This window comes from Musca domestica, unplaced genomic scaffold (assembly GCF_030504385.1).
Source record: "Musca domestica strain aabys unplaced genomic scaffold, Musca_domestica.polishedcontigs.V.1.1 12, whole genome shotgun sequence".
Taxonomy (NCBI): domain Eukaryota; kingdom Metazoa; phylum Arthropoda; class Insecta; order Diptera; family Muscidae; genus Musca; species Musca domestica.
Window position 1 is genome coordinate 8,975,154 of NW_026712155.1, and position 26,876 is coordinate 9,002,029.

At 35.9% G+C, this 26,876-nt stretch overlaps 1 protein-coding gene across 2 annotated transcripts in view; it reads right to left on the bottom strand.

Moving 5' to 3' along the window:
• Nucleotides 1-26,319, bottom strand: part of LOC101894093 (uncharacterized) — a 151,529-nt gene extending 125,210 nt beyond the window's left edge. For both annotated transcript variants that reach the window (XM_011293306.3, XM_059118194.1), the window contains exon 1: nucleotides 23,990-26,319. In XM_011293306.3, coding sequence (XP_011291608.2) covers nucleotides 23,990-25,524 — 1,535 coding nt within the window. In that variant the 5' untranslated portion in view covers nucleotides 25,525-26,319. The remainder of the gene's footprint in view (nucleotides 1-23,989) is intronic.
• Between the last annotated feature and the right edge of the window lie 557 nt (nucleotides 26,320-26,876).

The following is a 26,876-nucleotide window of genomic DNA, read 5'->3' on the forward strand; positions in this document are numbered from 1 at the left end:
AACATTTTGGCCGCAGACATTGAACATTCCAACAGGACTCAGCAACATCGCACTTAGCACGCGCCACCTAAGAATGGTAACAAAATGAAAAATCCGGATACCAATCCGTTGGACTATTGTGTCTGGAGTATTTTGGAAAACAAGGTTGGCACTAAAAAATACCAAAGCGTCGATCACCTCAAGCAAGCGCTTCGCCGGGAATGGGCCAAAATACCGCAGAGCAACATTTGGGCAGCGTGTGACTGTTTCATTGGCCTTTTGAAAGCCATAATTCTTTTATTGAAGGCCTATTAGGAAGGTCTTCCCAAGGACTACTTAAAAATCTTTTGGAGATCTATTTAAAGATCTTATGTATAGAAATCCTTCCGGAATCCTCCAATAGAAGATACATGTCATCGATTTTATAAAAATAGAAAACTTTCTATCGGTTGTCGAAGGTTCCAAATTTTCGAAAGAACTACTTCTAGTGAGATAATTTTTAGAAACGTGAAAATGCCTCTCATTTCCAGGGAGTGATATAAGGAAGAGTTCAGAGAGGTCTTTCATTTGTAAAAGGTCTGAAAGGGTATTGCCAACTTTAGGAAGAGCCACACCTATATTGAAATTCATTTTATAAAGACGTAGTTCTGCTTAAGTGTTTTTTTGTCATCGGCTGTAGTACCCATTACGAACTTAAAATACGAAACATGTTGAAACGAATTCGGAAAAAAATGTCACTAATATCATCAAAATACCGAACATAGGGAGATACCTTAATATGGGTTATATACGATATCATGGACTGATATAGACAATTCTCGTTCAGGGGGTAAAGTATTTAAAAATAACCTCTTGTGTAGAATTTCAGACAATTCCATTAAAAAATGTGGCTAAAATCATGAAAATACCGAGTATCGGGTGGTATCGTTATATGGGGGCTAAACCATATCGTAGACTGATATAGGCCATCTTCGAACTTGACCTGCCTGAAGACATAAGACTGATATGTGCAAAATTTTTTCTACCTTAATTCGTTTTGACTCTATCGTGATTTCGAAGGAGATAAGGTCACTCATTTGAAAAGAGATTCCTTTCCTAATGCCTTTAAAGGGTCTTTCAGGGTTTTTTTTTTCAAAATACCCTTCCCGAAATAGAAAGAAATACTCTCCTTCGGAATGGTCAACTTTCGTTGAATTAAGATTTTCATTTCATGTTTGTGTCTTAAGTCTTTTGTTTCCCCCACACTCGCAGATCCCCTTATAAATAATTTATTACCTCCAAATTTGGCGCAACGTTTTTCAAACATTTAGTGATTTGAATACTCTCTGTTGTCAAATTAAACTTGACCGATATATGAAAATATTCCAATAACATAATTCGGTTGTTTTTGATAAGAAATAAATCTCTAAAGGTCATTTCGCCTAAAAAAATTGCCACAACAATTATTTGCTGTGGGTTTATAAAATTGCCCAATTACTACTGGCTTTTATGCGGAGCTTTTGTTTTTTAAATGAAAAGAGATTTGTTCGAATTTCAAAAAGACACACACACGCAAAATATATGAATAGTTTGGGAACACCTTTGCTAATCAATTTTTGGTTGGTGTTTTTGGAGTCCAAAAAATCAAAAAAAAAATTGGTTTCATGTTTGGTCTTCACATGTCATGTACAAAGAGATTATAATCTCTCAAGGTTAGAGCTTCCCCTCAAATAAAATATATCTCACATCACTTTCAAGACAATTTTTGCCAAGAATCATTTTTTTCAAATTTTGTCCCATCATTCCAAATGATTAAGAAGATAAACGAGATTGTCATGTCACCCAATTCCAAGACTTGAATCCGCAAAATGCTCATTGTTTTCCAATACGTAATTGGTATTCATAATGCAAGCCATGCAAGAAGCAATAAAAAATCCAATTTTATTTTAGCTCTTATTTTTTTTTTTTTGCATTGCAAAGCACTTTGCTTTTCATTAAATTGTGGGAGTTCGTTTGGTTAATAGAATTTTAAACAATTGTTTATTCTGCGAGAATTTCGTTATGGAATTTTTATTTATTTATTTTTTTTTTTTTTGGTTTCAAACACTTCACAGCTATCATCATTAAAGAAAAACAAGCAAACAAAACGTGGCAAAAAACCAAGGGGGTAAACAAATCAAATCTAACCGGAACATATCATGGGGTTAATTTATTTTTATTGCTTTTATTTTCAAAATTTTATTTGTTTAATTTATTAATTTGAAATGTTTACCAAATTGGCTTTGAAAAAGTGAATGTATAGATGCGAAAATGTATGCCAATTATGGTGTTAGATTTAAATCCAATGTGAGCTTGGTGGGAGGGGATGGGGTAAAATCTAGATAAGCAACATCAAATAGATATCTTTCTGAAATCTTTTAAATGTTTCTTAGCTTGAAGAACACTTCAATTTAATAAATTATTGTAAAACCATCTCGAACTCAAGTTTAATCTCTAGGGACCGCAAAATGGCATTCTGTATAAGAAAGATCTACAATTACCATGTTCTTTCAGTAAGTTCTTCTAACCGAAGAAGGCATCTTAAATATCTTATCGCTGGCACCTCAGAAGTGCCGACAGTCTATAGGAACACTCCAAAAATAAAAAATCTATGGAAACTCTACAAATATAAAAATAGATATGAAAAAGATATTTTATCTTGAAAGGTACATCACTTCATAGGACACTTGAAGTAACCCTTTTCAATCATGAATTCATGTAGTGGACCCTTCTATGGATCAATACTTTCACTGTGGGCATACTTTTTTTAATTAAGGAATTCCGTACCTTCCGAGACACGGTCATTTTCATGGTCTTCTCTCCTGATAGTCTTCTCTAGAACATCTAATAGTATTTACTTGATAGTTACCATATGGTGTTGAAAACAATGAAAAAAATTTGAAACTTATTTTTTTAGAAGCACACACTTCGAGAAGTGAACAAGATATTCAGCCTGGTACTGGGCCAACCTAGAATAAGTTTAAATTTGTTCGAATTGGTCACCTCTATCACGAATTATGGCCTTCAAACGGCCAATGAAACCTTCATACGCTGACCGAATGTTGCTCTGCGGTATTTTGGCCCATTCCCAGCGAAGCGCTTGCTTGAGGTAATCGAAACTTTGGTATATTTTAGTGCCAACCTTGCTTTCCAAAATACTCAAGACACAATAATCCAACGGATTTGTATCCGGAGATTTTGTGGCCATTGTGCGCTGGAAATAAAGCAACGAACCTCATTTTGTAACCATTACTGGGTGGCGCGTTCTGAGTCCTGTTGGAATGTCCAAAGTCTGCGGCCAAAATATTTGTGTGCCCAAGGCTTTAATACACCCTCCAGAATATTTTCGAGATAATATTCGGCATTTATTCTGATGTCATAGTCGATTAATACGAGCAGAGAGCGACCATCGGTTGTTATGGCAGCCCACGCCATCTTTGAATTTGGTTGCAGTTTTTTCATCTCACCCTGTATATGGGACCTATAGCTATTTCTGAACCGATTTTCACCAAAATTTTAATTACTTGCTTCTGGACTGAATTCCGTCGAAAGTGCCAAAATTCAGTCCATTTGGGCTGATATTAGCCCTTTGGTGCACAATTCACCCAAAATTGGTTGGAGATATATATGGAATATATATATACAAATCTGAACCGATATTGAACAAAAATTAGGCACTTATTTCTGAGCTGTATGTGATATCTGGTACAAATTATCATTGTTTTCGAATGCATATTGCGGATGAAATAAGTATATATAGGAGCTATAGCTATATTGGAACTGATTTTCACCAAATTTGATGTACTTGCTTCTAGACCGAATTCGGTCGGATGTGCCAAATCATTCATGTCATTTGGACTGATATTGGCCATTTGCTGCACAATTAATCCGAAATCGCTTGATGATATATATGGGAGCTATATCTAAATTTCAACCGATTATCGCCAATAGGGTTCGTCCTTGGGATTGTCAAATGATATGTGGAAGTTTTCATCTCAATCGGATAATAAATGCTACCTGCATTTTGTTCACAGAAATAAATGGACAGACGGACAAAAACAGGGACAGTCAGACGAAATGACGGACTGACATGCATAAATCGACTCAGAAAGTGATTTTATGAAGATCCTCAAAAGTATCTTTGGGTCTATCTCGCTTTGTTGTCCATGTTACAGACAAATGCACAAAGACACAATACCCCTACTACTATGTGGGGTAAGGTATAAAAGTAGGGTATATTAAAAATAGAAGGAGCCATATTGGTGGTCTTTTTGTCTTATTTTCTCTTAAATTTTCTTGGATTTTTTATTGGAAAGGCTTTTTATTAAATATTTCAAAAATAAAAAAAAATAGATTTTTGCAGGTTCTGAAACAAAATTATGGTTAAGAGCCCCTTCGAATGTCCCCAAAGGTTTGCTTCGGATTGCATATACAATTTTTTTTTAATTAATTAGGCCAACAAATATTTCAAAATTCATTTAATCTCATTCCCATTGAAACTTTCAAGGTCTGAGCTGAACCATGACCTTGTCACACTAATAAAAAAATAATGCACAAAATTCATTTTTTCTTCAATAATGCACATTTGTAGCCTACAAAAGGTTGTTCATAATCCACAAAATCAAACTGAAGCGTTACAAAATATCTCTAAAATTATTTAATTTTTGTTTTGTATTAAAATGTTAACCCCGAAAAATTATAAAATTTATGGTGGATGCATTTAAAGCAAAACAAAAGACTTAAGACACAAGCATTTTTTTTTTAAATTCAACCACATTTTAAAAAATATTTAAATTTGTATTACTTTAATATTCTAAATCAAAAAATAAAAAAAAATAATCAAAGCTAATAAAGTGCATGGTGGTTGCATTTAAGGCAAAAACAAAAGACTTAAGACACAAGCACTGTTTTCTTAATGAAATAGCCAAACATTACAACTCGACACCATATTTGCATGTGTGTGTGTGTGTATGTTTGACAAGCAAATTATGAAAATAATAAACACATCACAAAATGAATGTTTCTTTGTTATGCAATAACATTATTAAACAAATTAGAGCATAATTTCAATATAATGCAACATAATATTGTTAACATGACTTTTTCGAAAAAGATTAATTTGTGGGCCATTATAATTTTGCCTGGTTTTTGATTGTTTTGGAAAGGTAATTATTTCAAATAATGGATTTTTTTTCCCCGGGCGAACCACAAAACCAACATCCAATTATTAGAAAATTTTCCGATATCCATCTTTGCTCTATTTAACGTTTTTCCACATATTCTTGGAAGTAAGAATTTCCTAACGAATTTTTGTTAAAGGAATTCCATCTTCTTTGAGGAATGAAAGGCACCAAAACAAATCTTGGAGTCATTCATGTCATCGACATCATCACCCAAAAACAACCAGCAACCCAACAACAACAACAACCGACCATCATCGTATCGCCAATCATTATTAATTAGACAATATTTGTTAGCTGGCAAATAAAAACCAACAACAGCAACGAGACTATAAACGTTCAGACATTGCCTGACGCTTATCAATAAAAATGCATCATCAGCTAATGTTGCACAAACAGTAATGACGGCGAAGACAGCCAGCCAGCCGATCGGCCAGCTATTGGCAGTCATGAAATAGTGTTAACAATGTTTATGATGGTGCCAAAGAAATGTTCTTCATTTTTTTTAACTTTTTGTTGTTGTTGTTTGGTTTTCACAACTTCAGCCAACTTCTAATGCCAATCTGGCAGAGATTAAAAATTCTATGTTCCTAACTGACATGCAACCATTTCCGAGTGGCAAGAAGGCATGCCAAACACTCGACTGTCTATGCCCAATTTGACCTTGTTAATAACAAATGCCAAGCAAAGAAATCAAATGGGGTGCTAACATCTATTGGCAGTGCAATAACAGCAACAACAACCACAACAACAATATATTTACAATTTGTAGCGAGGGAAATGTGTGAGATGAACATGAAAATATAATTTGTTTAACCAGAAGTTGCAGTTGTATTATTGTGTCGGTGTGTGAGTGGTGTGATTTTATTTGTGCAACAAAGTGAAAGGCTTTCCAGAGAAGAAGAAGACGAATATTTCAGAGCCTATTTAAAAGACAATGGGCAAAATATTGTTAGCTCAGGTATGGGTTATACGGAAGGTTAGGCATTCGCCCCCATGGGAGTGATAAATTAAATATATTATAATTCGACAAATTTCTGTCAAATTTTAGATATTATATTTAGAAGACATCAAAAAAAAAAGTATGCGTTCTAGGCACGTGGCACCAAAAAATAGGGTTTAGCCAAGCCTCAATTTTATGAACAAGGTCCTCAGCCTGTCGAAGAATCCGATAGAACACTTCTTTTTAAGGAAACTCGGTCTAAAGAGAAGACTTTAATAGGAATTGAGTCTGACTTTCGATAGAAAATTATCCATTTGCTACGGACGATCCCTTCCCATGGAAGATATTTGAAATATCTTTTCAAATGTCTTCTGGAAAGTATTTTTTCTACAGAAAATATTAACAGGGATGCAGGACCAGACCTTGAAAAAATCTAAAATGATTTAATTTTTAGCTATATAAATATTATAACCCCCAAAAATATGAAATATTAGAGAGTGCACAGTTGATGCCTTTTGAGGATATTCATAGAATCTCTTTCTGAGTCGATTTTTATGCATGTCAGTCCGTCCGTCCATGTATTCTTGTGAAAAAAAAATGCAGGTCGCATTTATTATCCGATTGAGATGGAATCTTGCAAACTATATTCGTTTGGCCCAAGGACGAACCCTATGGAAAATGGTGATAATCGGTTCAGATTTAGATGTAACTTCCTTATATATCTTCAACCGATTTAGGGCTAATTGTACAACAAATGGTCAATATAAGTCCTAATGACCTGCATTTTGGTACATCCCACCGAATTCAATCTACAAGCAAGTACATCAAATTTGGTGAAAATCAGGTCAGATATAGCTATAGCTGCCATATACAGGGTGAGATGAAAAACATGCAACCAACTTCTGACTGCTGTCATTTCTAAGCCACTCTTCCGATAGTGACAGCTCATTATATTGTTAATAAGCGTACCAGAGCATTTTGGTGAGAATATTCCAGAAAAAAAGTTATACGTGATGGAATTCAAGCGTGATAGTGTGATTTCTATATATTTGGCTGGAGAACCACAAGTGACTGTCGTTAGAGCACTCCGGCATTTAAATGTGAATAAATATTTTGTGCCTCGTACCATCGCTCGTTACCGTTACTGTGATACTGGTAGCGTAGCCCGACGTCAAGAAAGGTAGGACGGAAGGAAACAGCAACATCAGCAGAAATGGTTCGAAAAGTAAAGAAGCGACTTGATCGAAACCCACGTGGCAGTGGCCGAAAATGGCTCATGAGCTGAACATTTCGCAATATTCCATTCAGCAAATATTGAAAAATGTGCTCGGGGTGAATCCATTGCAATTCCTAAAAGTGCAAGAACTTACCCCGCAAAAGAAAGAAAATAGACTTAAAAAGAGCAAAAGAGTTGCTTCGCGTGGCCGAAAGTGGTGAACTGCCGAATTTGGTTTTCTGCGATGAGAAAACAACAAACGGGCCGAACTTTGAATGCCCTCCACCATTTGGAACGAATTTGGCAATTCTCAAAAACAATAAAATTCTTTTTAAATCTTAAAAATACCAAATGTAGCTGTTATATTAAGGTCTATATGACGACGTGGATCTGCATAGGTAACATTTGTCACAAGCCATTCAATACATTATTCAAATGCGAAACTTAAAGCAAATCGGTAATAATGTAAATAAAATAATCAAAATACCGAATATCGGGAGATACCGTTATATATGGGGGCTACACGAAGACGTGGACCTGCACAGACAATTTTCTGTCTTAGGCTGTAGTCTCCGTTACGAACTTCAAATACCAAATTTGAAACAATTCCGTTAAATAATGTCGCTAAAATAATCAAAATACCGAAATATGGGAGGTACCCAAAGTCCTGCAGACATAACATACATTTGAGTAAAATTTTATCAATCTACTTCAATTCGTTCGAAAGCTAGAGTGATTTCCACAGACGGACAGACGTACGGACATCGCTAAATCGACATAGAATTTTATGCCGATCAAGAATATATATATACTTTGTGGGGTCTAAAATGTGTATTTCAAGGTGTTACAAACGGAATAAAAAACTTAATACACCCTCCATACTATGGTGGAGGGTATAAAAATAAGAAATATTTTCATTTTTTTTTTTTTTGTTTTTATTTAAAAAAAAAAATTGATTGTTTCCAACAAAAATTAAAAAAACAAAAATACCCTAAGCCAAAAAATCTCCTCTTCATTGAAAAGTTCATGACCTTTGAATTGCCATATAAATTTCTATTTCCATTGCAAATTTCAAACAAAAAAATACAATCAAATAAATATTTTCTTAATAATATGCCCATCCATCCAGCCAGCCAGCCACACATTCATATCTGCTTTCTGGGCATTTGCATTTTTTTCAGTTTTTAACCAAAAAATTACTTTCTGTAATTACATGTGAAACCACGAAACGAAAAGTAAAAGTTTTTTTTTCTGCTGGCTGATGGGCCAAAGATTTTTATCATTATTCAAAAAAAGGTTGGAAGACAAAAAAAGAGACACTCAACATGGCATCTTTATTTTGTGTGAGATGTATCTTCAGCAGACCTACTCACACAGCGACACACCACACGACAACCGAAAGAGTCACAAAAGAGCAGCCACATTTTTTTTTCTCCGTTTCTGTGCTTTTTTTTGCAATTTCATTTTGACACTAATGTTGCTGGGAAAATTTTATTGAAGATGATACCCGGCTGACGGACGGGCCAACTGTCTGCCTACACACCATAAAATGGCCAGAGAGGAGAAGTCACAGACGACATGGCTCATTCATCGGAGTGTTTGTTTGGTCAAATGTTCATCAGTCTCCACCACAGACAAGACACAACAAAAAAATTGGCCATTGGTGAGTTGTTTTTTTTTTCTTCGTTTTTAGCCAAACAAAGAAAAACGGAAACAAAGCCAATTGCCTATTTAAGCCAAAGCCATACAAATGAAAAAATATACATTCAAATTTCAAATCATTTGCAAATTTTATTTAAAGCTGAACAGTCAGTCAGCCACAAATAAATAAATTTTAGCATTTTTTCGATTTTCGATTTTTTGTGTTGAACACGCCAACCTGTTAACATGGCTATTAATCATCAATGGGAAATTATGTTGAAATCGTTTGGGGGGTTTAGAAATAACAGAAAATACCAAAGGCGTTTGGAGACGGACTACTACTACTACCACTAATTGGCGAGAAGAATGTGAGATATTATAATGTACTCCAAACCCATTCATGTTGGGGATTGGGATTCGAGTTCGTTTTTTGGCATTCTGAGAAAATGAGAAATTTTTTTTCAACGAGGAAAATTTTGAAATAAATAACGACCTGTGTCTCTATGACGTGGACTGGAAATTAACACCAATTCTATAAATATTTTTTTTAAATTAAAAAAATAAAAAATTGAAAAAAATGCAAGGAAAAATCCATTCGTTTTTTTCCATCGACTTCCCATGAATTTATAAAACAAAATATTTCCCATTTAATTTTTTCATCTTACTATGAAAAGGATATTTAGTTGGGACCTCCCAGTAGAATTTCTAGAAGAAGATTTTTTTAAATTAAATAAAAATAAAAAAATTGGAAAAAAATGCAAGAATGAAACCATTAGTTTTTTCCTTCGACATCCCATGAATTAAAAAAAAATATTTTTCATTTCATTTTTCCATGTTACTATGAAAAAAATATTTAGTGGAGATCTCCCAGTAGAATTTCCAGGACTTCCATGTTGATGAAAATTTTCTTTTCTTCCATAGGTACAAATCTTTTTGAGGATCCAATTATTAAACTGTGTTACAAATCTTCAAATAAATAAAAAACTACACACTTCTTCTATTCTTCCAATTCTGGTTTTTGGGAGCCCTGGAGCCCCACAGGGTAAGATGAAAAAAACTGCAACATAGTCAAATGCCATAATTTTTACATTTTTTTAAAATTTTATTGAATGAAAACAAAAATGTCGGAAATAGCACCAATTCTAAGAATAACTTTAGATTTTTTTGAATTGCTCACCTTTGGCACGAATTATGGCCTTTAAACGGCCAATGAAACCGTCACACGCTGCCCGAATGTCGCTCTGCGGTGTTTTGGCCCATTCCCGGCGAAGCGCTTGCTTGAGGCAATCGACACTTTGGTATTTTTTAGTGCCAACTTTGCTTTCCAAAATACTTCAGACACAATAGTCCAACGGATTGGTATCCGGATATTTTGGTGGCCATTGTGCGCTGGAAATGAAGCAAGGAACCTCATTTTGTAACTATTCTTGGGAGCTGCGTTCTGAGTGCGATGGTGCTGAGTCCTGTTGGAATGTCCAAGGTCTGCGGCCAAAATGTTGGCATGCCCAAGGCTTTCATACACCCTTCCGAATGTTTCCGCAATAATTTTCGGCATTTATTCTGATGCCACCGTCGATTAATACGTGCGGAGAGCCAACATCGGCTGTTATGGCGGCCCACACCATCACCATGGCTGGCGCTTAAGTTCTGGTGGCCAACCGAAGATGCACATTTTCAGCTGACCTCTTTGGCAAGTAAATACGATCATTTTGTTTGTTTAAAAACTGTTGGACAACGAATATTTCCTCATCGGAGAAAACCAAAAACCAAATTCGGGAGCAATTCTTTAGCTCTTTTGAGGCTATTTTCCCCGATGCGGTGTAAGTTCTTGCACTTTTTGGAATTTCTATAGCTTTACCCCGAGATAATTTTTCAATATTTACCGAATGGAATATTGCAATACGTGGGTTTCGACCAAGTCGCTTCTTTACTTTTCGAATCATTTCTGCTGATGTTGCTGTTTTTTTTCGTTCATTTCGTTGACATCGGGGTACGTTACCAGTATCGAGTATCGGTAACGAGCGATGGTACGAGACACAAATTATTTATTCACATTTAAATGCTGGAGTGCTCGAACGATAGCCACCTGCGGTTTTCCAGCCAAATATAACGAAATCGCCCTATCACGCTTGAACTTTTCTGGCCATCACGAATAACTTTTTTTCTGGAAAACTCACAACAAAATGCTTTTGTACGCTTGTAAACAATATAACGACCTGTCACTGGAATAATTTTTACAGCTGTCAGACGAGTGGTTTAGAAATGACAGCAGTCTGAAGTTGGTTGCAGTTTTTTCATCTCACCCTGTAGACGAAAAATCTCGTAGAGAACTCTTCTCTCATAAGTAGAAAAATATTTTCGAGGTTCCAATTATTACACTATAAATCGTCAAAAAAAGAAATAAATAAATACACACCCTTCCAATTCTGGCTTTTGGGAGCCCACAGATGACGAATAGGTCTGTATTTTTATGAAAGATATTTGTGAAAAAAATTTTATAACATTTTTCATTTATTAAAATTATTTATAAAACTTTTTATTTCACATTTTCATAGAACGAGAATTTTCACTCTGCTCTTAGAAATAACTCTCTTTGAAAATTCAAAAAAAAAAAAAAAATATTTTTAACTCAAAATATTGCCCTTTAAAAAAAAAAAAACAAGTATATTCCCCTGCAACTTTCATTGCTAATTTAAATATCTAATTAAATTTCTAAATTATTATTCTTGGCTGAAATTCTTTCCCCATGTGTTTACACATAATTATACAAAATATAAAGGCAATAAAATAATGAAAGAGACAAACTTTCATTTAAAATGTAAATCAGGAGAGTGAGAGATCGAGAAGAACGAAACGAAAAAACAAAAACTCGAAATGCTAATATCAGATAAAATCATTTCTAAATTTATAATTCTTAAATACACTCATCATTTTCGGAGCTTGATTTCGAAGATATCAAAAAAAAAAAAAAACAAAAAAATGTTTTTTGTTGCCACTTCTATTTCTCGCTAGAACACACAGAGAGAGATGCAAACTAAGTCACCGAACGCACGAACGAACGGAGGCAGGTGAAAACAATGTTGTTGCCAGAAGATGAATAGGAAATTAAAACAGAAAAACACAAAAAAAAAACGTGTTTAACAAATTATCGTTAAATATTTCTGGTATAATTTGGATATTTTTTCTTCTTCTTGACATCTGTTTGGCTGTGCGCTAAACGTGTGTTTGTCTGAAAACAACCATAACAACAAAAACGATTTCTATAATTTGCACCTAAAAGTGAAATTGGAGCAAGTACTAACAAAAAAAAAAAAAAATGAAAAGAGTTGACCTCTAAAATCGACCAATCACCCCAGCCATTATTAGAAGAGATGTTCGAGTAAATTTGGAAATGATTTGTCTCATACTTCTCATTGATAGTTATAATGTGAAAAATCAAAACAAAAGACTTAAGCAACAAACATTCTAAAGGGTTTATGCCTTTAAAAGTGAACATCATTACTCACTTGCCCTCCATATCAAAAGATCAGGCGACAATAAAGAAATTACCCCTTAGTGTTCAAGCGAATATTAGGTTTATAAATTAAAAATGTCGATTTTGAAAATTATATGTCATAACCTGTCACACATGGGCTATATAGCCCCTATATAACGGTACCTTCTGACCGGATTTGTTTCAAATTTGGTGTTTGAAGTTCGTAATAAATACTATAGCCTAAGACAGAAAATTGTCTGTGCAGGTCCATGTCTTCGTATAGTCCCCATACAACGGCACTTTGCGATATACGGTATTTTGATGATTTTGGCGATATTATTCGCCGGAATTGTTTCATATTTCGTATTTGAAGATTCTAATGGGTACTACAGCCTATGACAAAAAAAATTACTCATGCAGGTCCACGTTTTCGTATAGCCTCCGTATAAAGTTTTTTTTTTTTTTTGAAAATTTTCAAGTCCCTTTCAAATGGTGGAGGGTATTAAAAGTTTGGCTCGCCGAACTTAGCTGTTTTTTTTTTTCAGAATTCAATTTTCTTAGCCAAAACCTATACTTTATCAACATATAAGATTTCAAAAATACAAACTTAGATCGAGTTCCAATAGTTGTCCACCACATCTGGTACCTTCCGCACAAACGGTTAACACTTTAGAAGAAAATATATTAATTCATAGAAAGAGAGAGAGAGGATTATCTGATTTCATCTAAACATTGCAACTCCTAATATTTGCATGATTTCTACGTCAGGGGCGAAAATAGACAAAATTGGCCCACTCCATCAAGTACCTCCCCCACAAAGGGTCAAAATTTTCATTTATTATAACTCTTATGAAATGTGATGTAAGGTCCGATTGTCTTTTATGTCATAACTTGTGAAACAAGTCAACGATTCTTTACAACTTATTATATCTAAATATTTATCTTAACCATAAACCTGAGATGGATATGGAGTTCCTGATTTCGCATAAAATTGAATTAAAAAAATGCTTCGGTCGACTTTATCTAGTACTTCATGCACATTTTAACATTTTCTAAAAAATTATCACATATCTCATGTAAAGAGAAGGAAATAGTCGATATAGTCCAAACCTGGAACGTCGCAATATTTATATCATATTTATTAAGGTCCGATACGAAATGGACAATATTGGCCCATTCCTTCGGAACATACTCCAGGGAGGATCAAACATTTGAATAATCTTAACATATTTAAATAATCGAACAAATTCGGGGTATTTAGGGAAGGAGATATTTCGTCCATAGACAACCTTTGGAGGGTATTTTTCCTATAAAAGACCCTAGACGGTCTCTTTTGTAGAAGTCCCTTAGATTGTCTCCATTATTATACAGAATATAATTAGAGGAACTCCTGTCGTTAGTCTCATTCTATAGAAGAGCATTTAAGGTACTTGGAATGTTATTGTAAAGACCTCCGAAATAAATTGGCCACACATAAATCATTTCCTCAATGATTTTCTAAGAATGAATATTAAAAATGAGAACAGTTTTGAGAGTACAAATAAAAACAAAACAGATCAACCCGATTTGAAATTCTAACTGTCAAGTTGATCTTTACAAATCATTCAATGCTGACTCTGACAAAAACTAAGTCTCAAAGAAGGGATTTTGTGATTAAAGTTTTTTTTACTTTAATTTTCGGGGAGAATTACTGGTCAATTCGGAGAGACATAAAGACAAGGGGTCGGTCTTCGTGAGGATATGATATCTTTTGCAGCCTACATCTCTCCGAAGTTACCGAGAGTGCTCTCCGAGAATTAAAGTTATGAGAGCCTTTGGTACTCCGAAATAGCCAGTTATCAGATATTCTCAGATAATTTAGTTAGAAAATCTCATTTTTGCTGGTCGAAGGGCATTTCTGGCTACATCGGTGTTCTCACCTCTCTCAGCCACAATATGGAGAATTGCTACAAGCAATCAAAAATCCTAAAAAGAGTTTTATTTCTTACTATTCTGGCCATTTAACAATTTTACTGGCATTTAAATTAATGTTCCTGCCCTAAATCTGCCCGAGAATTTTATTTGAATTCTCGGGGAGAACTCTTAATCATCTACGAGAGAGATAAAGACAGGGGGTCGATCTTCGTTGGGATATGAGATCTATTGCAGCCTATATTTCTCCGAAGTTACCGAGAGTTCTCTCCGATGAATATAGTTATAAGAGACTTTAGTATTCCGAAATAGCCTGGCTACATCGGTGTTCTCACCTCTCTCTGCCACAATATGGAGAATTGCTACAAGCAATATTCTCAGAGAATTTTGCTAGAAAATCTCATTTTTTCTGGTCAAAGGGCATTTCTGGCTGCATCGGTGTTCTCACCTCTCTTCTTCTGTCTTCGTTGGTGTATGAGTTCTATTGAAGCCTATATCTCTCCAAAATTACCAAGAGTGCTCTCCGAGAATTAAATGTATAAGAGACTTTAGTACTCCGAAATAGCCAATTATTACATATTCTCAGATAATTTTGTTAGAAAATCTCATTTTTGCTGGTCGAAGGACATTCCTGGCTACATCGGTGTTCTCACCTCTCTCTGCCACAATATGGAGAATTGCTACAAGCAATATCGGTTGGGGTGAATCAAAAATCTTGAAAATAGTTTTGCATCTTACTCTTCTGGCCATTTAGACAATTTTACAGCAATTAAATTAATGCTCCCGACCTAAATCTGCCCAGGAATTTTATTTGAATTCTCGAGGGGGAACTCTTAGTCAACTACGAGAGAGATAAAGACAGGGGGTCCATCTTCGTTGGGATATGCGATCTTTTGCAGTCTTTATCTCTCCGAAATTACCGAGAGTTCTCTCCGAGAATAACTGTTGTAAGAGACTTTAGTACTCCGAAATAGCCAATTATCAGATATTCACAGAGAATTTAGCTGGAAATCTCATTTTTTCTGGTCGAATGACATTTCTGGCTACATCGGTGTTCTCACCTCACTCAGCCACAATATGGAGAATTGCTACAAGAAATATTGGTTAGGGTGAATCAAATATTCTGAACATATTTTTGTTTCTCAATTTTCTGGCCATTTCCCGCCCTAAATCTGCCCTTAAAATAATAAAATCTCTTGAATATGACAAAATTAGTCACCATTCCAATCTCAAACCAAATTTTCATTTCCAATGGAAAAATCTCTGAAATCTGTGCTATATATTGCCGCATTATAAAGCCATAAAAACAAAAGAAGAAAAATTCATGTTTTTAATTACAATTTCCCAAAGAGTGGTTCCCAGCTCATCTCATCTCGTGGCATGGCATGGACACACACAACAAAAAACATTCAGTCATTGAGAAAATATATTCATCACATGGCTGAAGAAAGAAGAAAAAATATTCCAAGTTATTGTCATGAAGTGGCTTGTTGGCTGGCTGGCTGACTCGATGGCTTGCAAAGAGAAAGTGCAAATAATGTAACCATGCAAGTACCAGGTACCCAACTCCTTACCCCTGCTGCCCAGATTCCCCCGAGAAAAAAAAACAGAAAGAAAGACCTTTTGCAATGCTCCTAGTTATTCCCTCCTCGACAACAACACCAACAAAAATAAACAATCAACTTTAGATGTTTGTTGACGTTGTTATAAACAATAAATATATGGATGTTGGATGGATGGATGTGTTGAAGGCAAGCAATGAAGAAAAAAAAACAATAACAGCAACAACAACAAACACCAGACAATAACCATAAGGCTACCGACTTGAATCTGAATCTGGGCTTATAAATAATTATCTTTTCGTTTTTTTTTTTTTTTTGTTGTTGGGCTTTCTTTTGTTATTGTTTCAATGCTGCAGAAACACAAAAAAACGCCAAAGGGTAACTTTAGAAATAAAAGAAATTTATGAAAAAAGTACAAAAATAATAACAATGATATTTATGGGGGAGCCCAGGGCAAGATGGATAGTGGGGGAAGGGGGGCGATTTTATCAAAGGCAATTTCAATGTTTTCGAGTGTTTTAAAACACTAATAATAGCAAAACGATTTTATTTTAATCGTTAGCTCAGATTTCCTGGAACAAATTAGTAGCTTCAATAAAAATAATATTTGAAAATAGTTCTGGGAATAGCCATCATTCAATCAATCAGAATCAATTGAGAAATTAAATGAAAATCGCTTAAAATCGATAAGTTTTATTGAAGGCTTCTAAGAAACCCATTTTGAAATCAAAGAGAAGATGGAACTTGAAAAGCATTACAAATGGAAAAGAATGAAGCAGATATCCAAAATCTAGATATATTAGATTTTAATGAGTTTCTGGAGCTAAAAGACATTCTAAAGGTCTAGTGGGAAGAGAAGGTCTTCTGAGAAGAGAAGGCATTTCGCATGTCTTTTGGGGATATATGAGAGCATTGGGTTATGAGAACAATTATTCCCTGACTCATAGTTTTAGTACAAGGCTTGGTTGACTAGAGGAACTGACACTGATTTCCCGGTGTCAAAAGATGTCCCAGAGATCTTCTATTTCCTACAGGTCTTTAAAAAGCTAAAAGTCATTCACAAGTTTCCTAGGGCCGGAAAACCCCTTATTTATCATCTAGAGCCAAGCGACCTTTTACATATCATAAATGGCTGAAATACTATTCATGGCTCTCGTTTGGCTGGAAGAGCTATATACAGGACCTGTATGGCCCATAGAGGTATTTTATAGTTAGAATGCCATATTTGTTTGTGGTTAGAATGTCATCTAGGGTTGTAAGGCCCTTTTACATGATATCAAAGGTTAATACAGGTTTCACAAGTCCTTTATGGCCTAAAGTTTGTCTCAGGCTATAGGATAGTTAATGTTGAGACTACCTTCTAAAATACTCTTTTTGTAGATCTTGAAGAGTTTTTAGATGTTAAGCTCTTTTACAGGTGATCTATACATATATTACCTTTTACATGTCTTTTATGGAGGTGATTTTAAAGACTTTCTAGATGACTTTTTACAGGTCCTCTATGATCAGAAAGGTTTCCATGTCGTTTTACAGGTCTTCAGTGACTAGAAAAATTTTCCAGATCCTCTTTGGTAAAAACATCATTTCCAGCTCTTCTCTGGACAAAACACAATTTATAGGTCTTCTATGGATGAAAGACCTTTTAAAGATCTTCAAAAACTAGAAGACTTCTTAGGAGACTTTCAACTTTCAGGTCTTCTATAATGAGATGAACTTATGCATGTCTTATATGGCCAGAAGTACTTTCCAGGTCTTTTATGGCCCGAAGACCCCTTACATAGCTTCCATGACTTTCGTCAGGGGTTATATGGCCCATTTTTGATCTTCTATGGCTATTAGACCTTTTACAGGCCTTTTATAGAGGAGGAGGTTTAAAGACCTTCTAGATGATTTTTTACAGGTCTTTATTAAGTGGAAGACAATTTCCAGGTCCTCTATGATCAGAAATGTTTCTATGGCTATTATAGGGGATCTATTGCTAGAAGTCGTTTTACAGGTCTCCTATGGCCAGAAAACGTTTCCAGATCCTCTTTGGCTAAAAAACCATTTCTAACTCTTCTCTAGACGGTCTTCTATGCATGAAAGATCTTTTAAAGATCTTCAAAAACTAGAAGATTTCATAGGAAACTTTCAATGCCAAAATACCTTTTTCAGGTCTGCTATAATGAGATGAACTTATACAGGTCTTCTATGGCAAGAAGCACTTTCCCAGGTCTTTTGTGGCTCGAAGACTCTTTTCAGGACTTCTATGACTAGAAGACCTTCAGGTCAGGTATTATAGAATTCATTTTTGATCTTCTATGGCTATTAGGCCTTTACCAGGTATTTTATGGAGAAGGAGGTTTTAAAGACCTTCTAGATGAATTTTTACAGGTCTTTCAAAAGTGAAAGTCGTTTCTAGAAATCGTTTTACAGGTCTCCTATGGCTAGAAAACTTTTCCACATCCTCTTTGGTGAAAACATAATTTTCGGCTCTTCCCTCGACAGAACACCATTTAAAGGTCTTCTATGAATGAAAGGCATTTTAAAGATCTTCAAAGACTAGAAGACTTCTTAAGAGATTTCCAAGGCAAAAATATCTTCTTCAAGTCTTCTATAATAAAACGAACTTATACAGGTCTTCTATGGCAAGAATCATTTTCTCAGGTTTTTTGTCCTCTTAAGGTATTTCTATGACTAGAAGACCTTCTTCAAGTCTCTCTGAGAAATAAAGTAGTAAAAGTCTTAAGCTTTCCGCAATTTGCTTGAAAATTTCATTTTTGTTGTTGAAGAGCATTTCTGGCTACATCGATGTTCTCACTTCTCCCTGCCACAAGACTAGAAGGCTTTTAGAAGGCTTCCAAGGTCAAAAAACCTTTTTCAAGTTTTCTATAATGAAATGAACCTATACAGGTCTTCTATGGCTAGAAACATGTCTTCTGCGACTAGAAGTCTTCTTACAGGACTTCTATGACTAGAAGTCCTCTGGAAGGCCATATAGAAGCCATTTTTTATTTTCTATGGTTAGAAAATCATTTAGAGGTCTGATATGGATAGAAAACTTCTTACATATATTTTATAGCTACAAAAACTTTAAGAGACACAGGAGTAGAAGGCACTTTTAAAGATCTTTTATAAAAATTCCATGCCTAGAACACCTCCTACAGATCATCTGCAGCCAGATTATCATTCCCTGGTTTTCTATTGCTAGAAAATTCTCAACGTGTCTTCTAGGGATAAAAGATATTTTAAAGGTCTTCGATGAGACCTCTGACAACTTTTCTAAGGTTGGAAGCCCTCCTGAAGGTCTTCCAAGAAACAATTTTCAGGTATTTTAGGAAAAATTGAATTGGTCAAAATATCTTTAACAATTCTTCTGTGACTAAACGACTCTTCAAAATTCTATTCAATCTCAAGTTAAAACCAACATTTTATTTTATAAGATATTTTTCTTTACATTTCTCTAAACCAATAATTCTTGATATTTTCCACGCCACAAGGTCTCTCATTGCTGGAAAACCTCTAATAATAAAAATATTTTTTTAAGGCTCTCGCCTGGACCGAAAAACCTTTCTAGGCCTTCTTTATCTGATAGAAAAGTTAACAAATTTTCTTTCTGATATCCCACTTTTTCAGATCATTTCTCGATGGAAGACATAACAGTTTAGCAATCCGTTAGTTATCTAACCCCTCCCTCACATCTCTTCCTTCCGTTAAATTAATTCCTTAGTCAAACAAACTAGATCTCTTGCAATTTTAACCACAGAGAGAGAGACATAGAAAAAAATTCCAAATATTTTTGCCATAAAAAGTTTGACAACAAAATCCAAACACAGTAAACCATTCTTGGACGCCACTTACACACACACACATACACACGCAAAAATTCCAATAATTTTTCTCAAACGGCTAATTAACAACTCTTGGCGAAAACAACTTTTCAAAACAAATAAAAAAATCGAAAACACAAAATTTTTGAACCCTTTTTTGTCCACTAATGCAGCTACTGATGCTGGCATAGAAGCTGCCCGGCTGACAAACTCAGTGGCAGTGGTGCTGCCTTAGTCTCAATTTTCAGAATGAGGCAATGCTTTGGTTCCGTCTCTCTAAAACAGACAACTTTAATTAAAAGCAATTTCCACATATTGCCAACCAAGCAACCCAAAAAAAAAAAGAGCAACGAAATCGAATCAAATCGCCCGGCATCTAAATCCGTACAAAATTGAAACTGGGTGGTGGTTGGAGCTAAGGAGAAAAAACTTCGTGCTGAAACAAATCAGCTTAAAATTGCCTATTAACAAGCGAACAACAAAAAATAGTAAATCTACTTAGAGACAAAATCACACAGACACACACAAATACATACATAAAATCATTATACGTTTACATGTGTTGGGTGATCCAACATAAAACATATTCTAACAGGTTGCGGAAATTCGTCTCACACACACAGACACTAATACACCTTTAAATTGCGGTTTGTTTTCAATTTCCACTTATTGGGAATATTAGAAGTTTTCTGCAATTTTTAATGCAACTTAATTTTTTTTAGAAATTAATTTTCTGTCTGCTTTGAAAATAGTTTGATCTGCAAGTGAAATACATTTAATAGAGAGAACTGGAGAAACCCAAACAACCGAAAAAAACTTTGTATAGCCATAAATTATATTTAATTAATATAAGGTGCTGTATATTGCCACTAACTATCAATAATTACAATACGAGGGAGGTGTAATAATTTTAAGAAAATTAAAAAGATTTTTAAGCCAAAGTATTCTCAGGCATGGAGAGAACATTTTTCCAAGGTATTGATAGCCAGGAGTAGATCTAAGGATAACGCTACAAAACCAATTACGAAAAATTGTATTGAACTTATGACAGCGCCATCTAGGTTCAAATAACAGAATACGTATTATCAATCATATCACACTAATTAACAATACTGTCTAAATTGTCGTAAATATGTTGGGCGCCAGTCGCAACTATCTCGTCACACTTATTTTCGGCCATAGAAGTGTTTTGGCACCAGTCGTAAGTAGTATTCGGAGTCAAAGTTTGGCAGGGAGTTACTTAAGGCGGAGGACTTTAAGGCATTTAAATACAAGACGAGACACTTAAATACAATTTTGTGGGAGAAAGTCAGATAAAAAATGCTAATGCTAATGGTCAGCATGTTTGTAATGCAGGTTAACTCAAATATATATGCCACAACATATCACGCCACATCAATATATATCAATAGAGGTCTTAACCATGACTGGTAGGGACAAACAAAAAAATGTTTTTTTTTTAATCAGTCAATGATTGGGCGCCACTTGTATGGAAATTTTCCCCTAAATAATCCAAGTCCCTTTTATACAAATACAGCAATCCTCAAAAATGAAGCATCGGGACCAGTTTGAAAAATTGGAGTGTTGTTGTTGGGCGCCAGTCGAGATTATCTCGAGACACTTCCATTCGGTCAAAAAAAAAAATGGTTGGGAACCAGTCTTAAGAAGTCTTAATTGGAACCCCAGTTTGGCAGGAAGTTGCCCAAGGCGGAGAAGGCATACGAAAATGGTTAGCCCTTACAAGTTACGCGCTTCATAAAATGCAGCTAAAGAATGTGCACTAAAATAATATTTACTGGAAGAAAGCCGGATATATAATTGAGGTCTTAACTAAAATTGGCCGGGGGAAAGAAAAAAATCTGGTTCTTTAACTGTCAATGGTTGGGCGCCACGTGTATAAAAATTTTCCCATAAATAATCCAAGTCCCTTAGATTCAAATTCGGAAAACCTCAATATAGCATAAATCATGCTTCCATCTGGCCCCGTTTAAAACATTCGAGTGTCAAATGAATGCTTGGGCGCCACTCATCTGGGGGAATTACAAAATAAAAACCCAAGTTGCTTAGAATAAAATATGAAATTCCGAGAAAAGCAAAATTCAGATAAAAATTCAGGTAAACCAAAATATCTATATCAAAACATCCCTCGACCCATATTAACATATAGCGGTACATATCCTAACAAAAACTGGTCGTAGCCAAAAAACGATATGCATACCTTAAATAATACGTGTTTGGGCGCCACTTGCATTGATAAGACAAAAACTGGAAATGTATTTTTCTATCACCCAATGCTTGGGCGCCACTCATATGGGCAGACTTCTCAAAAGATCAAATTCGGGTATTTATAAGCGCAAATATCTATATCAAAACATCAATCGACCCATATCAATATATAGTAGCTCGAATCTTAACAAAAACTGGTTGTAGCTATAAAACAAAACTTTTAAACTTTTAACAAGTCAATGGTTGGGCGCCACTTGTATTGATAAGACAAAAAGTGGCAATGTACATTTTTTTCTCGCCACTTCTATGAAGAATTCCGGATTAAAAACCCGATTCCCTTTGATTGAAATCCTTAAGGTAGCATTAAGCATTGTTGGAAGCTTTAGAGCGTCAAATAAATGCTTGGGCGCTAGTAGTATAAGAAAATACAGGAAAGACATTCAAATCGCTCAAAGGGAAACATGAAATTTCTCAAAAGATAAAATGCAGCTATATATAGTACACGTAAATGTAAATATCTATATCGCAAAATATCACGCCATCAAAGACTCGAACAAAAAATGGTAAAAAAAGTGATACCGAAAATCAGATAATAAATAATGGTTGGGCGCCACTAGTATTGGGAATTACTTAGCAAGAATCATAAAATCCTCAAGGTGACATAATATTTTACTTTTCGTTGGCTTCTCATATTCCGACACCCTGGTTTTGCCCTGATATATGCGCAGTACTAAAGGGTCATCGAATCCAAGAAGTCCTGAAACGTTTTTTCTATAGACGAACAGGTTTTAATCAAAACTAACGATGGCCCAAAAAAAAATGTTTAAATTAGTCAATGTTTGGGCGCCACTTGTGGGAAAAAGTCTGCAATAAAAACCCAAGTGCCTTGGATCGAAGTGGGAAAATCCTAGATGTCTCAAATGTGAAACATTGAGGGTCAAACAATATGCTTGGGCGCCAATCATATGGGGAATTCTTAAAAACCCATTCAAGTCGACTTGAAAATTCTCAGAATGACTTTCATATTCCAGACGTTCTTTCAATGTTTACTTATAAGGATTATTAAACGATCATGGGACCCAAGAAGCCCTCAAATTTTGTTTCTCAGGATAAACTCGGAAAAAATAGTTCAGTGGCAATTTAAGTGAGCTTCAAGGCAGAGCTAAATAATTCAGGTCTCTGTAGGCAAAGCTTAGCCCTAGGTACTAATTACTTTTATTTTTACATTTATTTTTTACATTTTTTAATCGATTCAAAGCTATATGAATACCTCGACCCTTGTTACTTCTAAGACCTAAACTGGCTCAATTAGTTAAACCGGTTAAGAAAAGCACAAGCACATTCATCTACACTCTATAATTAAACGATAAACCTTTCCATTCTTTTAGAGTCTTAGATTGAAATAGATAAATCTTCCTGGTAGCATCTTGCCATGTTTGAAGCGTTGGAGTGTCAAATAAATGATTGGGCGCCACTCCAATTGGAAACTATGGAATAAACATCCAAGTCGCTTAGATTGCAACTTGGAACTCCTCTAGATGGTCTCTTACATATTCCACATACTCATGTCGTCCTTGCAAATTATTGAACGATCATGAAACCCAAGAAGTCCTGAAATGGTTTTTGTGAAGACAAATTCGGAAAAAGGTTAAAGTTTTGTAGAACCTAACATAGGTTCTTATTTTCAAATCAATTATGAAAACATTGAACACAGAAAGAAGAATCTAGGGTTCCGCAAGTGAATCATAGCCCCAGGTACAAATAATGTTCGGTATGGGCTTTTAATCCCTTTTATCTTTTTAATTTTTAAATCGATGCTCGACCCTCGTTATTTGAAATACCTTAACTTATATTTTCTTTAACCAAGTTTCCATAGGTGTAATAGCTCAATTAGTTAAACAGCTTAAGAAAAACACAAACACACGCACACACATCTACACTCCATAATCAAACGATAAACGTTTCATTTTTTCGGAGTCTGCATTATATCTCTTCACCTCTCTCTCTTTGTACGTTTCGCTAAACTTACCTTCTTGTTTGCCTTGGTATCGACTGGGTCCAACAAACTGGTGCCTTATGCGTTTGTAGATTACGCGATGACTTATATGTCAAATCGCCACACTCCGATTGCCATACTTGTAGATTACCCTCGGCTGGATAAAATGTGTAGAGACTGTTCGTGGATGAGGCAATAACCGGTGATCCACCGGCTGCTGCTACCAATGCAGCAGCGGCATCACCAACATTTGTCGAATTGAGAACGGTTGTGGCAGGCGGTAAAGCTGATACGGCACTGGAGGCCAGCGTAGCACTGGATATGGGCTGGACGAGCAGTGCCTGACTTGTGGCTCCGGGTGGTAGTGTGGTGACCATTGGATTCTGGGCAGCCGTGCCGGGGAATTTATAGTGTTGCATACGACTGGGCGTAGAGGCGTGATTCGCCGTTGCCCCGGCCGGGGATTCATGTTTGAGTATGAGGGCAGACGAGGGATCATAGCCATGACGTTGACGTGAAATGGCATCCACTGAATGGGAGCGTATGGCGGCACCGGAACGATGCATTAGTAGGAGATTGTTGCGATTAGAGGAGTTGGAGGCGGAGGCAGAGTTGCCCGATGTTTTCAGTATTGAGGGCGACATGGCCCGAGTCTTGGCTCGACGAAAACCACTGCTATTGGAATTCGCTGTGTAGCGATGACTTTGTACCGCTGCCGAGGCCACCACAGGTTGGCGTTGCTTTTGGTACTGCAAACGTTGCACGCTTTGGGGTGAACCCATGGCCGTGTTGGAAGAGGCAGAGGACACAGGAGAGATGCCATTGCCCGGACATGATAGTGTTGTCTGTAGAGCTGGTCCATATCGGTTTTCTGTTGAACCCCTCCTTTGCTCTTTGAAATATTTTTCCAGTAGCTGCTGCTGTTGTTGAATGGATGACGAGCCCACCACCATGGGACGCCTGGTGAGTTGGGGAACACCCATGGCTCCGGCAATTACACGATTTTTGGATAAATCCATAGACTTGGCTGTGGCCAAAACATGACCTGTCGACGATGCTGAGGGAGCTGTGGCCGGAGAAGAGGTGACGGCCGTCGCCACTGACGACGACAACGAAGATGAGATGGACGATGATGATGTCGTCGTGGTAGCTGACAAATCAGCATTGGCTGACAGGCCGCCAGTGGCAGCTGATGACAATTGTGCCAATGTAGAACCACCGACATTTTGATGTAATTGATTGTGTTGTTGGCTATGGTATTGTTGTTGGTGTTTGTTATTTGCATTTGCTATTGTTGTTGTTGTTGGCTTGCCAATATTGCCATTGTTGTTGCTGCCATTGCTGTTGCTACTGTGGTGATGATGATGTTGACTGCTGCTGCTGGCTGGGCCATTGTTTGCCGTTCCACTTGTTGGATGCTCTGAATCCGTTGAAACCCTATCCGGATCACTTTCAAAACCTTCGTCGAGCGATCGTGTTGGGCTCAAGATGGGTTTCGAATGTTGCTGTTCCAGTTTCGTTGTTGTGCTGTGCATGGACGTCATGATTACATCTTTTTTATGTGACATATTTGCCAAAAGAAATCAACAACAACAGCAACAAGAACAACAATGTGTGATGAGGTGTTGGGTGGAGTGGTGCGGTGTGGTGTGGGGTGTCACTTAACACTTGACAACTCAACGAATGGGGGGCACTTTTTTATTCTTACAGAAGATCGAATTACTTGAGCAGTATTTTCAGATTCTTCTTTTTTTTGTTGTTGCTGTCACCGTTTGCGATTTACACTTGAGCGAATCTTTTTGTAAGCGAGTCGCTTGGTCACAACACCGAACAAAATAATACGTCTTAGCCTCTGGCTTATACAACTTTTGCAAATCCGTAAAACCGGCAGATATTCAATTTCGTTGAAGTGATTTTCTTTTGCAATTCTCTTTTTTTTTCTTCTTCACAGTTTGCGATTTTCAAAATTATATTTATTTTTATTTTAAAATTTTCAAATATTTTTTTTTCTTTGAAATTTTCTATTTTTCCCAAAACTTGTCACTTTTTTCAAATTCTCTTTTTTTAGGTTTGATTTTTCATTTTGTTGTTGTTGTTGTTGTCATAACTTTCATTTATTGCTCTATATTTTTTTTTCTTCTCCAAAATTCTCTTTAAAACTTAATTTCACTATTTTTTCAAAAATTTTATTTCTAACGTATCCGCTGTTAGAAAATTCAATCACTCATTATTTCGTCTTCTTTTCTTTTCGGCCGTTACGTTTTCTCTGTTTTGTGTTTTGCGTTTGGGGGAGCTTGTCGTCTTGTTCTCCGCTAACTGTGTCTTGTGCGCACGAAAGTCGTTTTCATACTAAACATGCATCGGAACGTACGGTTAGTACGTTCGGTGGTGTTTCAGTGGTTCGCTGGTGCTCTGTATATCTTTTTTTGCTCTTACTGTTGTTGCTGCTGCTGTTGTTGCTTCTTCATCATCATCGGTTTTTTAGCGTTTTTTTTTGTGTGTTTTGTGGGCTTGCGGTTCATCTAACAGCAGCCAACAACTGGCACTTGTTTCATGCAGCCAGTGTTGGCATGGGAAAATTCCAAATAGTACCTCCTGAACATGAAACAATTTTTTTCGTACCAACCTAAGTGGGATGAGATAGTTGTGATTTCTGTTAAATATTTATTGTCTTTATGGAGTTAGCCTATTCCAAATTTGAACTTAAACCAAGTTTGATCGAAATGCTATGATGTATGAAGTTTGAACCTAATTTTCCGTGCATTTAATGTACAGAGTGACTTCGTCAATATTGCAAATTAAAATAGTAGAAATACCCTACGTTACGTTGCCTTCTCATATTCCACACCCTGTTAGCGACCCTTGCTTATGCAGATTTTTGAACGATCATGCGATTCAAGAAGTCCTGAATCTTTTTGCG